General features: G+C 44.8%; 1 protein-coding gene across 4 annotated transcripts in view; it reads right to left on the bottom strand.

Annotated features, from left to right (window-relative positions):
• TUBGCP5 (tubulin gamma complex component 5) overlaps positions 1-15,089 on the bottom strand; it is a 40,515-nt gene that overhangs the window by 7,694 nt on the left and 17,732 nt on the right. For 2 of the 4 annotated variants that reach the window (XM_063653083.1, XM_063653082.1), the window contains exons 12-16: positions 12,396-12,511; positions 10,954-11,222; positions 4,291-4,489; positions 3,092-3,280; positions 1,840-2,022 (exon numbers count right to left, since the gene is read on the bottom strand). In XM_063653083.1, coding sequence (XP_063509153.1) covers positions 1,840-2,022; positions 3,092-3,280; positions 4,291-4,489; positions 10,954-11,222; positions 12,396-12,511 — 956 coding nt within the window. The remainder of the gene's footprint in view (positions 1-1,839; positions 2,023-3,091; positions 3,281-4,290; positions 4,490-10,953; positions 11,223-12,395; positions 12,512-15,089) is intronic. The other 2 variants (XM_063653085.1, XM_063653084.1) reach the window with 1 other exon arrangement.

Here is a 15,089-nt window from a genome sequence, read left to right as displayed (position 1 = left end):
CATCAAACATGGACATGAAAATGTCCAAGTGCCAGGCACTATTATGTGTCCTTAGCTCATTTAATCCTCAAAATACTCCCATCAGTGGTTCCTGAGAAATGATGTCCTCTTCCACAGTCACAGAGGCACTAAGAGGGGATGCCTGGATACATACGAAGAAGGTTTAAAGTGGGGAGTTAACTTCCCAATCAGAGATGTCACAGGGCAGTGTGTGATTATGAATTGGCTGATCCATGACACAGGCACTAGTCAGAATTTTTAGCTCTTTGCCGGGTGCGGTGGCTCACACCTGTAATCCCAGCACTTTGGGAGGCCGAGGCAGGAGGATCACGAGGTCAGGAGATCGAGACCATCCTGGCTAACCCGGTGAAACCCCGTCTCTATAAAAATACAAAAAATTCGCTGGGCGCCTGTAGTCCCAGCAACTCGGGAAGCTGAGGCAGGAGAATGGCATGAACCTGGGAGGCGGAGCTTGCAGTGAGTCGAGATTGTGCCACTGCACTCCAGCCTGGGTGACAGAGCAAGACTCCATCTCAAAAAAAAGAATTTTTAGCTCTTAATGGCCTGATATGTATGCATTCACTCAGTGCTTAGTAGGCATCTACCAAATATTAATACTAAGGTGCTGCACTGAGCAGGCAATAGAAAGCCAATCTCTCTTCTCTCCAGGGACTCCCAGCCCAGTGCAGCACATGAAGACAAGGGGGATGTAGGAATGAGCAGACCTCTGCCGGGCCCATGAACTGGAGACTAAGTCACAGGGGGGCGGGAGGACAGCACTAGCAGACACCAGAAATATTCTGAAATCCCTGAAACGCGAAGGGAGATAGGAGAGAGAACATGGTGTGTATGTGTGCAAGACATGAGGCTGGGAAAATGGAGCCAGACAGTAAATATCTTTCTCCCTTCTGAGACAAAGCTTAGCCCATCTGTTAGGAGGCACCCACGGGGAGCATAGGGATGAGTGGTGGAAGTCACTGCTGGTGGTCTGAGGTCACCCTGGTGAGGGTCAAGTCTGTTTTGGTGGAAGGGAGTGAGGCTGAGAGACACAGAGGTCATTGGGGAGCTCTGAGCCAGTTCTGAGAGATCAGGGGCATTCTCTAGGAGGCAGGACTGAAAAACCTCATGTGTGGGAGCTCAGAGAGAGGAAGCACTGACTCCAGCCATGTGAAGGAGGCCACCAGACCCTGACAGGTTGTATGGTGGCAACTTTTTTCTTTTTTTATAGGGACGAGGTCCCACTATGTTGCCCAGGCTGGTTGCAAACTCCTGAGCTCAGGCAATCCTCCCACCTTGGCCTCCCAAAGTGCTGGGATTACTGGCATGAGCCACTGCCTCTGGCCATATGGTGGCATCTCAACGTCTTTTGTTGTTTAGCGAGAGAGTCACATAGCTAGCCTCTGCCTCAATTTTTTCTTGTTTTTTAAATGGAGTCTCATTCTTGTCGCCCAGGCTGGAGTATAGTGGCATGATCTTGGCTCACTGCAACCTCTGCCTCCCAGGTTCAAGCAATTCTCTTGCTTCAGCCTCCCAAATAGCCGGGATTACAGGCGCCCACCACCATGCTGTTTGTATTTTTAGTAGAGACAGAGTTTCACCATGCTGGCCAGGCTGGTCTCGAACTCCTGACCTCAGGTGATCCACTACCTCTGCCTCCCAAAGTGCTGGGATTACAGGTGTAAGCCACCATGCCTGGCCTCCATTTTCCAAATAGTAAAATACTATTAGTAAAACTCATAGGAATAGTGAGGATAAAATAACATGTGTAATTCATAGAAGACTTATTGGCACATAGTTCATGGTACGCTAATTTAAATAAAGGTGGCGTCCATATTTTACCGTGAACTATCTTCAGGATAACGCTGTCCTACTGCTTCTTGGAGTTGGACATTAAGAAAAGACACATTCTGCCATGTTTCCTTTTCTCTTATTTTATCAAAAATTGATGTGTAGAAGTCATACATGGTATCTCCTCCTTCCATTAAGAAAAAATTCCTCATAGCTTGCAAGTATTCTACCAACCTGAATGGAGAGAAAATGAGTGACACTAAGATCTCTGGCGTTCGTAAGGCAGGATTCTGGATCAACAGCAGGTTTCGTACCCTGTTTTTAGTGAAACAAGTTTACATTCTACATTTATTAAAATTAGAAATATTAACACACCTCTTACACTTGTTCCAATAATAAAAACAGCATACGTTTTCCCTTCATCATCAGAAAGTTTATCTTCTATAACATTATAGAAAATTGGGCAGTCACAAAAATGTAACAAAAAAAAATCCAAATCCCATCATTTATGGTGGATTTCCATCATTAATATTTAATATCTGGAATGTTTCTTTCCTGTCTTCTCTTCTATGCGTTAAGAAAACCTAGTTCCTACCGTATTATATATCCAGCTTTTTAATTGCCATAATTTTTTTTTTTTTTTTGAGATGGAGTCTTGCTCTGTCGCCCAGGCTGGAGTGCAGTGTCCCGATCTTGGCTCACTGCAAGCTCTGCCTCCTGGGGTCACGCCATTCTCCTGCCTCAGCCTCCAGAGTAACTGGGACTACAGGCGCCCGGCACCACACCCGGCGAATTTTTTGTATTTTTAGTAGAGACGGGGTTTCACCGTGTTAGCCAGGATGCTCTCCATCTCCTGATCTCGTGATCCTCCCGCATCAGCCTCCCAAAGTGCTGGGATTACAGGTGTGAGCCACCGTGCTCGGCCTAATTGCCATAATTTTTATGAACTTTACAAAGTTCATATTTGGGTATGTATATGCCATATTTATGGATATGCCATAGTTTAAAAAACTAGTCATCTATCACTAAGTAATTTAGTGTTTTTCATTCTGATAACAAACTTTGTAATTTTTCTACAAACATTTTCTGTATTTCTTTTGGGAAAGATTCTCAGAAATAAAGTATTAAGTTTCAAAACATAGTTAAGAAAATATTGATGGTCAATTGATTTCTCTTAAAAAATTGTTTACTGTATATCCATTTCCTACTCTAATAAAAATTGAAATAGGTTTTAAACTAATCTCAACTGTTCTTCAAGTACAATCAACTATTTACTACTTCCAAAATTAAATTACTCTTTTACCTGTAATCTTTTTTTAGAGTTTGCATGAGATTTCCACAGCAATCTAGATACTGCTTGTCAATATGAGGATAGAGGCAGGATCTCAGCGTTAATTCAAAAGTCTGGCATGTCACAGATTCCGATGATCTATCCACACATACGTCACCACCGGCAAACTTCTCGTGAAAGTCACTCTGCTCCAAATACATCCTTCAAGATAAAAATGTGAGTCTTCTTTTTATGAGCTGCTGTCAACAGAATTTTCTTAAATCAAAACCCTGAAGTCCCATTTTTACCTTTAGTCTTGAAGTTACCAACTATTACAGAAAGAGAAAAATCTTTCTCCCAAAAATATCCTTTGAGTGAACCAGTCTCTTGAAGTTGCCACTGCCTTAGGGTCAGGTACTAGAGCTGGTCTTTCTAGTGATTAGGGATGGACACAGCAAATGCTGGCCATTAGACAACCGGGAACTGTGTGGGTATTAATGACTTACTCTAATGGACTAAGTGCCTAAAAAGCAGCTTAAGCCCAGGACATATTATATGCCAATGGGGACCCTGACTCAATGGGTGTCCAGGGCCCACTCATGGCCCAGAGTTTCAGCATCTTCTGGGTAAATGATGACATTTCTAGGGGCCTGACAGCACAGACAAAAGTTGTACCACATGATGGCAGGGCCAAGTCTGCAGACTTCCACAAACGACATGGAATCCAAACTATACACCTGAAGTAGGCGAGCACAACATCTTGTATTCTGCTTGTTATAAAGGACAGGCATGGCGCGGTGGCTCACACCTGTAATCCCAGCACTTTGGGAGGCGGAGGTGGGCAGATCACCTGGGGTCAGGAGTTCGAGACAAGCCTGGCCAACATGACGAAACCCCGTCTCTACTAAAAATACAAAAATTAGCTGGGCGTGGTGGCACATGCCTGTAGTCCCAGGTACTTGGGAGGCTGAGGTAGGAAAACTGCTTAACCTGGGAGGCGGAGGTTGCAGCAGTCAGCCAAGATCACGCCACTACACTTCAGCCTGGGTGACAGAGTGAGGCTCCATCTCAAACAAACAAAAAAAAAAGAAAAAAGAAAAAAGAAAGGATAGCCTACAAGAGTTTTTGTTTTTGTTTTTAGGCCTGGAAAGCCCTACCTGCCAGAAATAAACAGCAAACACTGCACAAATGATGCCATTTCAATTACTGATAACCTTGCAGGTGTGTCTCACCTTGCAAAGTTAATGGCAAGCAGTGGATCATGAACATCATCCAGTTCAAGATGCCTTTCAGCAATGGACTGCATCTTCATTAGGTTCTCCTTGGTTGCCTGTTGCTCAGTAAGAACCTGTGGAGTGGAATCTTCTCCATGTCGAAGACGGGACTGTACAGATTCCAGAAAGAGAGTGTATAAACTTTTTCTTTCTGCATCTGAAACATAAAGAAATATGTAAGGTGAACTATGTTCTGTTTAATCATATAAAGTAACATTCTGTTTAATCATATTAACATCAACAGTATATTAACAAAATATATTTATATATAAATATTAAATATATATATATATAGTAACAAAATAATATATATTTTTTGAGATGGAGTTTTGCTCTTGTTGCCCAGGCTGGAGCGCAATGGCGCCATCTTGGCTCACTGCAACCTCCGCCTCCCGAGTTCAAACAATTCTCCTGCCTCAGCCTCCCAAGTAGCTGGGATTACAGGCATGTGCCACCATGCCCGGCTAATTTTATGTATTTGTTTTTTAGTACAGATGGGGTTTCACCATGTTGGTCAGGCTGGTCTCAAACTCCTGACTCAAGTGATCCACCCACCTCGGCCTCCCAAAGTGTTGGGATTACAGGCATGAGCCACTGTGCCTGGCCCAAGAAATATTAAATAATATCACATCCAGGTGCCGTGGCTCATGCCTGTAATCCCAGCACTTTAGGAGGCCGAGGCGGGTGGATCACTTAAGCTCAGGAGTTTGAGACCAGCCCGGGCAACATGGTGAAACCTCAGCTCTACAAAAAAATTAGCTGAGTGCAGTGGAATGTGCCTGTGGTTCCAGCTACTTGGGAGGCTGAGGCACGAGAACTGCTTGAGCACTGGCAGGTGAAGGTTGCAATGCGCCGAGATCACACCACTGCACTCCAGTCCAGTTTGGGCAATAGGAGTGAAACCTGTCTCAAAAAAAAAAAAAAAAAAAAGAGTAAGATCCTAATCAGGACACTTGAAATTTATTACGATACTGCATAACACTATGGTAACCCTGATAGGAGTCACAGTCTCATTGGAAAAAACACTTCTGACAGTGGCCCTGGGAAGCTCACTACATAAGAAGGAAATATTCCACAAAGTGAAAATAAGTATTGCATCTACTTATTTCAAGTAGATACAATAATATAATTAACATAACACTGAAATGATTGAGATGTATAAATAAGGTCACATCTTTATCTTCCAAGCCTTTTTAGTCAGTTGATAAAACTTTTTTTTTTGACACGGAGTCTCACTCTGTCGCCAGGCTGGAGTGCAGTGGCATGATCTCGGCTCACTGCAATCTCTGACTCCCTGGTTCAAGCGATTCTCCTGCCTCAGCCTCCTGAGTAGCGGCCCCTGCCACCATGCCCAGCTAATTTTTGTATTTTTAGTAGAGATGGGGTTTTACCATGTTGACCAGGATGGTATCGATCTCCTGACCTTGTGATCTGCCTGCCTCAGCCTCCCAAAGTGCTGGGATTACAGCATAAAACTTTGAATATATTAAATTGCATCATTTTCTTGAAATTTATGATCGAGTCTGAACTGCTCATAAGAAATTCTTATCAGCCATGGTTCATGGTCCTCAAGGGCTAAACGCTGCATTGCATTAAGAAACGCCAGAAGGGCTGGGCATGGTGGCTCACGCCTGTAATCCCAGCACTTTAAGAGGCGGGTGGATCAGCTGAGGTCAGGAGTTTGAGACCAGCTTGGCCAACATGGTGAAACCCCATCTCTACTAAAAATACAAAAAATTAGCCGGGCGTGGTGGCGGGCGCCTGTAGTCCCAGCTACTTGGGAAGCTAAGGCATGAGAAATCACTTGAACCTGTGAGGCAGAGACTGCAGTGAGCCTAGATCATGCCACTGCACTCCAGCCTGGGCAACAGAGTGAGATTCGGTCTCAAAAAAAATAAATAAATAAAATAAAACAAAATAAAATAAAAAAATGCCAGAGGGAGTGATGCCAGCAAGGTGGCTGCCTGGAGACGTCTGGTGCTCCTCTCCCAATAGCAAGAGAGGACCAAAGCAACGAATCAACAGTTAAGATCCAACTGGAGGCTGGGGGTGGTGGCTCACACCTGTAATCCCAACACTTCAGGAGGCCGAGGCGGGCGGATCATGAGGTCAGGAGATCGAGACCATCCTGGCTAGCATGGTGAAACCCCGTCTCTACTAAAAATAAAAAAAAATTAGCCGGGCATGGTGGTGTGCGCCTGTAGTCCCAGCTGCTGGGGAGGCTGAGGCAGGAGAGAACCCAGGAGGCAGAATTTGCAGTGAGCCGACATCGCGCCACTGCACTCCAGCCTGGGCGACAGGGCAAGACTCCGTCTCAAAAAAAAAAAAAAAAAAAAAAAAAAGATCTGACTGGAGTTGAAGGGCGAGTGCTGGAGTGCAGTGGGGGAGTGTGACACAGTGTTGGTGACTGGAGGCCCAGGAGGGCAGTGTGGAGGCTTCCAGCCTCTGCAGCTTCGAAGATCAGGCTGGAGTCAAGAAGGACTTCCCATTGTTGGGTAAGGGTAAGCAGAAGAAACCCACCAGCCCCCACAAATACCTACAGTCATTACTACAGGAGGATTCCACAGTTCCCACGAGCTCTGAGCCCAGTTTGGAGAGCTGCTGGGAATTCACGCAGCTGCCTTGCCCCGAGTTAGGGGCACAAGGTGTGCCTTCCCCACCCACCCCTTTGAGCCAAGCTGTTGCAGCATGGCACCATCTTCAGACCAGAGCCACCTCTGGAGCACGCCCTCCTCTGGGCCAGTAGCCACTGCACCTCTCCTGCACCCCAGCCACTGGGGCTCCATCCTCATTCCACCAAGGCCACGGGGGTGGCTGAACACAACCCCAGCTATGTGGAGCCTGGGCCCAGGATCAGCTGTGATTCTGGTCCTGCACAGCAGAAAAACCAGCCCCTGCCACTGCACTTCCAGCCAGAGGAACAGTCTGGCAGACCCGACAGACCAAACCCATCTTTGAGCTGGCCAAATTGCTGTGCCATCTCTAGAGGGTGGGAACAGACCCCTAAGCTTCCTACCAGCTGACATGCCTCTAGGCTGGTGAAGCAGTTACAGACTTGTGCCCAGGAACTGAGAAACAGCCCCATAGCACCAACCCCTTGCAGACAGGCCCGTGACCTACCCAGTGGCCCTGGGCCAGCATTCAGGGTCTGAGAAAGAGTTTCAGAGGCTGCCCTGGCAGGCATGTACCTAGGCTTCTTCAGCGGCCTTGCACTGCATCTTTGGTTTGAGAAGAAGCCCCATAGGCAGTGCCTGGGAGTCACAGGCCAGCTGAGCAGCCACAGGCCTGCATACTGGGCCTGCCAAACAGCCCTGTGGTCTGCCTTTGGTGGGCATGTTCTGAGCCAGCTGGCACCCATATCCCAAACCTGAGAAAGAGCCTTGAAGACCACCCCCAGTAAACACACCCTCATGCCAGCCGAGCAGCCTTCCATCCACATGCTGGGCCTCAGAAGCAGCCTCATGGGCTGCCACTGGCAGATACATACCTAGGGCGGCCAACAAGCCATGTGACCATGTCCCAGGACTGAGAAAGAGCCCCTTGGACTGTGCAGGCAGACATGCACCCAGGCTAGCAAAGCAGCCTTGTACCCACATCCTGGGCCTGAGAAACAGCCTTATAGGTCACCCCCAGCAAACATACTCCCAGGCAAGCAGAGAAGCCTGTGCTCATGTCCAAGGCTTGAGAAATGACCCTGTGGGCTGTTCTCATGGAGCCCCTGGCCAGAAAACCAGTTTTGTGCCTACATCCTAGGCCTGAGAAACAGCCCCTTGGGCCATTGCTGGCAGGCAGATAAGCCTATAGGCTGGCCAAGCAACCACATGCTCATGTTCCTGGCCAGAGTAACAGCCTGTGGTCCCAAGCCGTGAGCCAGACCCCATCTTGGCCAAACCACCGTGTACATGCATGTATCCCTAATCTGAGCAACAGTCCAGCAAGCCCATCCCAGCAAAGCTGTGCTACTGTTTGTTTTTTGTTTTGGGACAGAGTATTGCTTTGTTGCCCAGGTTGGAGTACAGTGGTATAATCTTGGCTCACTGCAACCTCCGCCTTCCGGGTTCCAGTGATTCTTGTGCCTCAGCCTCCCAAGCAGCTGGGATTATAGGCATGTGCCACCACATCTAGCTAATTTTTATATTTTGGGTAGAGACAGGGTTTCACCATGTTGGCCAGGCTGGTCTCCAACTCCTGGCCTCAAGTAATCCACCTGCCTTGGCCTCCGAAAGTGCTGGGGATTGGCTGGGCGTGGTAGCTCACGCCTGCAATCCCAACATTTTGGGAGGCCGAGGTGGGTGGATTGCTTGAGGCTAGGAGTTTGAGATCAGCCTGACCAACATGGTAAAACCCCATCTCTACTAAAAATACAAAAATTAGCCAGGCGTGGTGGCACATGCCTGTAATCCCATTTACTTGAGAGGCTGAGGCAAGAGAATCACTTGAACCCAGGAGGCAGAGCTTGCAGTGAGCTGAGATCATGCCACTGCACTCCAGCCTGGGTAACAGAGCAAGACTGTCTCAAAAAAGAAAGTGCTGGGATTACAGACGTGAGCCACCACGCCCAGCCAACTGTGCCACTGTTGCCACAAACCCCCTCACTGTAGGCCACTGAGGCACTTGCAAACATCACTAAAGTGGATTACAACTGAAGAAAGTACATGGAGACTATACTACTGCATTCATCCAGAACCAAGGCCAATGCATCCCACTGAACCCACACTCCGAGACCCATTCATATGAATAACTCTTTACAAAACGTACTCCATAAAACTGGAAAAGGTGACTTTCCCACCAGATGTGTAGAAATCAATGTAGAAATACATCAAACATGAAAAAGCAAAGAAACATGACACCTCCCAAGAAAACCAATAATTCTCTAGTAAGAGACTACAATGATATAGGAAATGCCAGAAAAATAATTCAGAATTAAAATCTTAAGGAAACTCGGTGAGATACAAGAGAGTACAAATAAACATTCAACAAAATCAGGAAAAGAATGATTTGAATGAGAAATTCAACAGAAACAGATGTTTAACACACAAACAAATTTTACAGTGAAAGAATTCAATGAATGAGGCCAGGCACGGTGGCTCACGCCTGTAATCCCAGCACTTTGGGAGGCCAAGGCAGGCAGATCACCTGAGGTCAGGAGTTCGAGATCAGCCTGGCCAACGTGGTGAAACCTCGTCTCTACTAAAAACACAAAAATTAGCCGGGTGTGGTGGCGGGTGCCTATAATCCCAGCTGCTCAGGAGGCTGAAGCAGGAGAATCACTTCAGCCAGGGAGGCAGAGCTTGCAGCAGGCCCAGATTGCACCACTGCACTCCAGCCTGGGTGATGGGAGTAAAACCCTGTCTCAGGGAAAAAAAAAGGCAAATGATCTGAACAGACATTTTTCCAAAGAAGTAATACAAATGACCAAGAAATAGATGAAAAAATGCTCAGCATCACTAATTATTAGGGAAAATGCAAATCAAAACCACAATGAGGTATCATTTTACCCCAATCAGGATGGCTATTTATCACGAAGACAAAAAATAAATGCTGGTGACGATGTGGAGAAAAGGAAACTCTTACACGATGTTGGTGGGAATATAAACTAGTACAGACACCATGGAGAAAAGTTTGGAGGTGCCTCAAAAAACTACAAATAGAACTACTATAGGATATAGCAATCCCACTGGTGGGCATTTATCCAAAGGAAAGGAAATCAGGATATGAAAGAGACATCCGCACCCCCATGTTTACTGCAGCACTATTCACACAGCCAAGACATGGAATCGACCTAGGTGCCCAACAACAGATGAATGGGTAAAAAAATTGTGATATATATATATATATATCTATATCTCGAAGATAAAAAAGAATGAATCCTGTTGTTTGCAGGAACACTGATGGAAATGGTGGACATTAAGTGAAATAAGCCAGGAACAGAAAGTTAAACACTGCATGTTCTCACTCATGTGGTAGCTAAAAAATGTTGATCTCATATTAGTAAAAAGTAGAACAGGATACCAGATGCTGGATTTTGTAGGGGGAAGGGAGAAAGAGGAAGATATTTGTTAAAGGATACAAACAGCTAACCAGAATAAGTTCTAGTGCTCTGTATCACTATGGGATGACTATAGTTAATAATGTATTATAGAGTTGCACATAGCAAAGAGGAGGATACTGAATGTTCCCAACATAAAGAAGTAGTAAATGTTTGAGATGCTGGAAGTGCTAATTATCCTGATCTGATCACTATATATGTATCAAAACATCACTATGTACCCCATGAATATGTACAATTATGATGTCAATTTATAAAAATAATAAAAGAAAAGAAATGGCAGGGAATTACTTTTTAAAGTTCCAGTCCTAAGGAATCTGGAGTGAGGAAAATGCATGTGGAACTTATCGTCACTGCCTTTTCAAACACAGCACTAAAAATTTTCAATGAAGACAATCTTTTAAAAAATCAAGAGCAGCACGGTTACTAATTCAACCATGATGATAATTACCACCGAAATAAGAGGGTTTGATGACTTGCAAACTACAAAATAATTAGGTATCAAGATGACAAGAGCAAGTAGGGTCAGGTGTCCCAACACCAAGGGAGACACAGGAAGACGGAACAGGTACCTCTGGCTCCTGCCTGGCAGGTGGTGCTCTCCGCACACTGTAGGTTCTTCAGCAGCTGCATCGACTTGCCAGCCATTATGATCTGCTTCAGGACAGGTTTCAGGAAGGACACCATGGTGTGCTGCCTGCTGGAGGGCCCCTGGTCACTGCTGGAACTCGCACTAGCGTTATCACTCATTTTTTCTTCATTTTCTGTCTTTTCTGATACGCTATATAACGTGTAAGTTGCATACCAGAAGTCTCTGTGATTAACTGGAACATTTTTGTTTCTAAAGAGATTCAAAAGAATTTTAAACTCTTATTTCTCTTTCTTAAAAACAGCATACTTGTTCTAGTTTGTTGTCCAGACATTATAAAACATAGTATTAATTATTAGTAAACTGAAGCAAACTTTAGGCAAAATGGGGCAGTTTTAACCTTATCTCAGTTTAAAGAGAAAAGTGAATAAATACTTTGAATAGTATAAGTAAAATTTAAGTAGAAATAGTTTCCTGAATTGGAATTATTTAAAATATGACTAATTTGGTCCTCTTTAGAAGAATAAAAGTTTATCCATTTACCATCTGCTGTGAAACTAATTTGCAGACTTCTCTATCATTTTCCCTACAAAGATTCTTAACTGGACTACTTTTAACAATAAAATGATGGTCAATCATCACCCTAGAAGAACACTCAGAGTCCCATTTTTCACAAAAATTCTCATGTGGGATTGATGAATCCGAACAGTGACAGATATGAGACTGAGTTGAAGGAAGGGTCAGTTCACTTATGTGAGCATTGCATGCATATTGCTACCCTTCCAGAACACTAAAGACTTAAAAGTTATCCTTCCTGATGAGCTCAATGGATAGCTATCAATAGAAACCATATATCTAAATATACCGCATAATTTAAAATTGGGTTAAAAGAGTACAAATAGCTCTACATTGTTTATATGATTCTGTTCAGAAAAATCAATTAACTGAAGGGAAATTGTCATAAATGGATTAAGATTTTCCTTGTTTTGTAAAATATCATACTAAGGTAAAAGAAATCAGTAGATAATTCAGAGAAATAAATATATTAGAGGCATACTCTGTAATATTTCTGTATCTCTTTACTGATAATTTACAATGGAAATAGCTGAAACCATCTGATATTATCTAAACTCATTTTATGGAAAGCAGTGTGTACTAGCTAGCCATAAATATACTATCATCCAAAAATATAATTTGCTTAAGAAAAGTTGTGGACTGACAAAACTTGGACAAAGATATTTCTAATCAGCTGGTATTACTGATGCCTTCCGTAAAAATGAAATAGAACTTGCCTATGATGACGACAAGTGTGATGTGAACTGTGCTTTCTCAGTACTGTTTGAAACTAACGAAAGCATTTGATTTTCATGGGGAGGAAACTGGTGATGCCAGCCCCCAGTGACCTTGTGCTCTGCTGCAGCTCACCTCTGGATGATGAACTCCCTGGCGCCATCCCACAGGTGCCCGTGCACAATCCACTCGTCCACCGTCTGCAGGTAAGGCCGCACTGTTTCCACCCAGAGAGAGAACAGGAGGGAGACCTGAGGCAGAGAGTGTGCACAGTCAGCTCTCAGGGCTCCCTGGTCACTAGGATAAAAGGAGGTTTAAACATTTCTGAAATGCCTTTAAAAAAGTGATCGGATTTCTACGTTTTTTGGGGCACAAAGAAATTAAAAATCCAAAAACATACACTATAAAATCTTTATGAAAAACTCACCTAAATGCTGGGCGTGGTGGCTCACGCATGTGATCCCAGCACTTTGGGAGGCCGAGGTGGGCGGATCACCTGAGGTAAGAAATCGAGACCATTCTGGCCAACATGGTGAAACCCCCACTCTACTAAAAATACAAAAATTAGCTGGGCATGGTGACGTGCGCCTGTAGTCCTGGCTACTTGGGAGGCTGAGGGAGGAGAATTGCTTGAATCTGGCAGGCGGAGGTTGCAATGAGCCAAGATCGCGCCACTACACTCCAGCCTGGCAACAGAGTGACACTGTCTCAAAACAAAAAGAAAAAAAAAAAGAAAAAAGAAAAACTCACCTAAATATGGGATGATCATATTGTTTGTAGTCCAGACTGGGAAACTTGAGAGTGAAAGTGACACAGAGGCAGCAGGTGTATCCTGAGACAGCCCAGGCAGGCGAACAAGGTTTCCCTATCTAAATCCTATTACTAGCAAAGCATCCATTAAAAATGAGGAAATTGGCTGGGCATGGTGGCTCACACCTGTAATCCCAGCACTTTGGGAGGCTGAGGCAGGCAGATCACAAGGTCAGGAGTTTGAGACCAGCCTGGCCAATATGGTGAAACCCCGTCTCTATTAAAAAAAAATACAGCTGGGTATGGTGGCTCATGCCTGTAATCCCAGCACTTTGGAAGGCCGAGGTGGGCAGATCAGGAGGTCAGGAGCTCCAGACCAGCCTGGCCAACATGGTGAAACCCCCATCTCTATTAAAAATACAAAAATTAGATGGGCATGGTGGTGGGTGCCTGTAATCCCAGCAACTCAGGAGGCTAAGGCAGGAGAATAGTTTGAACCCAGGAGGCGGAGGTTGCAGTGAGCCAAGATCGTGACACTGCACTCCAGCCTGGGCGACAAGGCGAGACTCCATCTCAAACAAAAAGCAAAAAAAACCCCCAACAATTAGCCGGGCATGGTGATGTGCGCCTGTAGTCCCAGCTACTCAGGGGGCTGAGGAATCGCTTGAACCTGGGAGGTGGAGGTTGCAGTGAGCCAAGATCGTGCGACTGCACTCCAGCCTGGTGACAGAGCAAGACTACGTCTCAAAAAAAAAAAAAAAAGAAATATGGTATTAAATTGGTGTAAAAAAAGTTATACCAACAAACTAGAAAATACACCTAATGTACATACCCAAATAAGACTGTAGCATTCTAAACTACAGCCTCTAGTTAGATTTTTATTTTTAAATCTATATATTGTTTGAGACAGGGTCTTGCTCTGTTACCCAAGCTGGAGTGCAGTGGCGCAAACATGGCTCACTGCAGCCTTGACCTTCCACACTCAAGCAATCTTCCTGCCTTAGCCTCTCGAGTACCTGAGACCATAGGCATGTGCCTCCAGAGCTGGCTACCTTTTTTAAGACACAGTCTTGCTCTATTGCCCAGGCCGGAGTGTAGTGGTGTGATCTCGGCTCACTGCATCCTCCCTGGTTCAAGCGATTCTTCTGCTTCAGCCTCCTGAGTAGCTGGGACGACAGGTGTTCACCACCACACTAGGCTAATGTTTGTATTTTTAGCAGAGACGGGGTTTCACCATGTTGGCCAGGCTGGTCTCGAATTCCTGGTGTCAGCACACCTGGCTACTTTAAAAATTTTTTGTAGAGACAGGGTCTCAGCATGTTGCCCAGGCTGGTCTCAAATTTCTGGGCTCAAGTGATCCTCTCACCTCAGACTCATACGTAGCTGGGACTACAAGTGTGAGCCACTATGCCTGGCCTAGATTTGTATTTTTTAAAATACAATATAAAATATATAACATAAAGTTTATCATCTTAACTGTATATTTTTAAAAATTTTAATTTAACTTATTTTTTAAAGACAGGGTCTCACTATGTTGCCCAGGCAACTCTCAAACTCCTGGGCTCAATCAATCCTCCCGCCTCGGCCTCCCAAAGTGTTGGGAATACAGGCATGAGCCACTGTGCCTGACCCTCACCATTTTTAAGTTCAGAGGTTTTAAGTACATTCATATCGTTGTGACAAATCTCCAGAACTTTTTCATGTTATAAAACTGAAACTCTGTACCCATTAAACAACAGTTCCCCATTCCCCAGCCCTTGGTAACCAGCATTCCACTTTGTTTCTGTGGATGTGTCTACTTCAGCTATCTCATGTCATGTTAGTTACACATTAGTGTTTATGTAAGAAAGCGTTATTGTAAATACCTATACACATCAGGTAGGTACTTCTCACAGCTTGCCTTGTCCTTGCCTCATCCTTCTGAGGATGTTGGCAATTAGAGCTTGAAAGCCAGTTTCCTACAGCCTCAAATTTGGAAGCTAATTTAAAAACTCTGAACTGTATGATGAGTCACCATTCAAGTATCATTTAACAAAGAACTACGATCAGCTGTCTATCACTCCTGTGCTGTGCAGAATG

Source organism: Pongo pygmaeus, chromosome 16, assembly GCF_028885625.2.
Source record: "Pongo pygmaeus isolate AG05252 chromosome 16, NHGRI_mPonPyg2-v2.0_pri, whole genome shotgun sequence".
NCBI classification, from domain to species: domain Eukaryota; kingdom Metazoa; phylum Chordata; class Mammalia; order Primates; family Hominidae; genus Pongo; species Pongo pygmaeus.
This window is presented reverse-complemented; position numbering and strand designations above follow the sequence as displayed.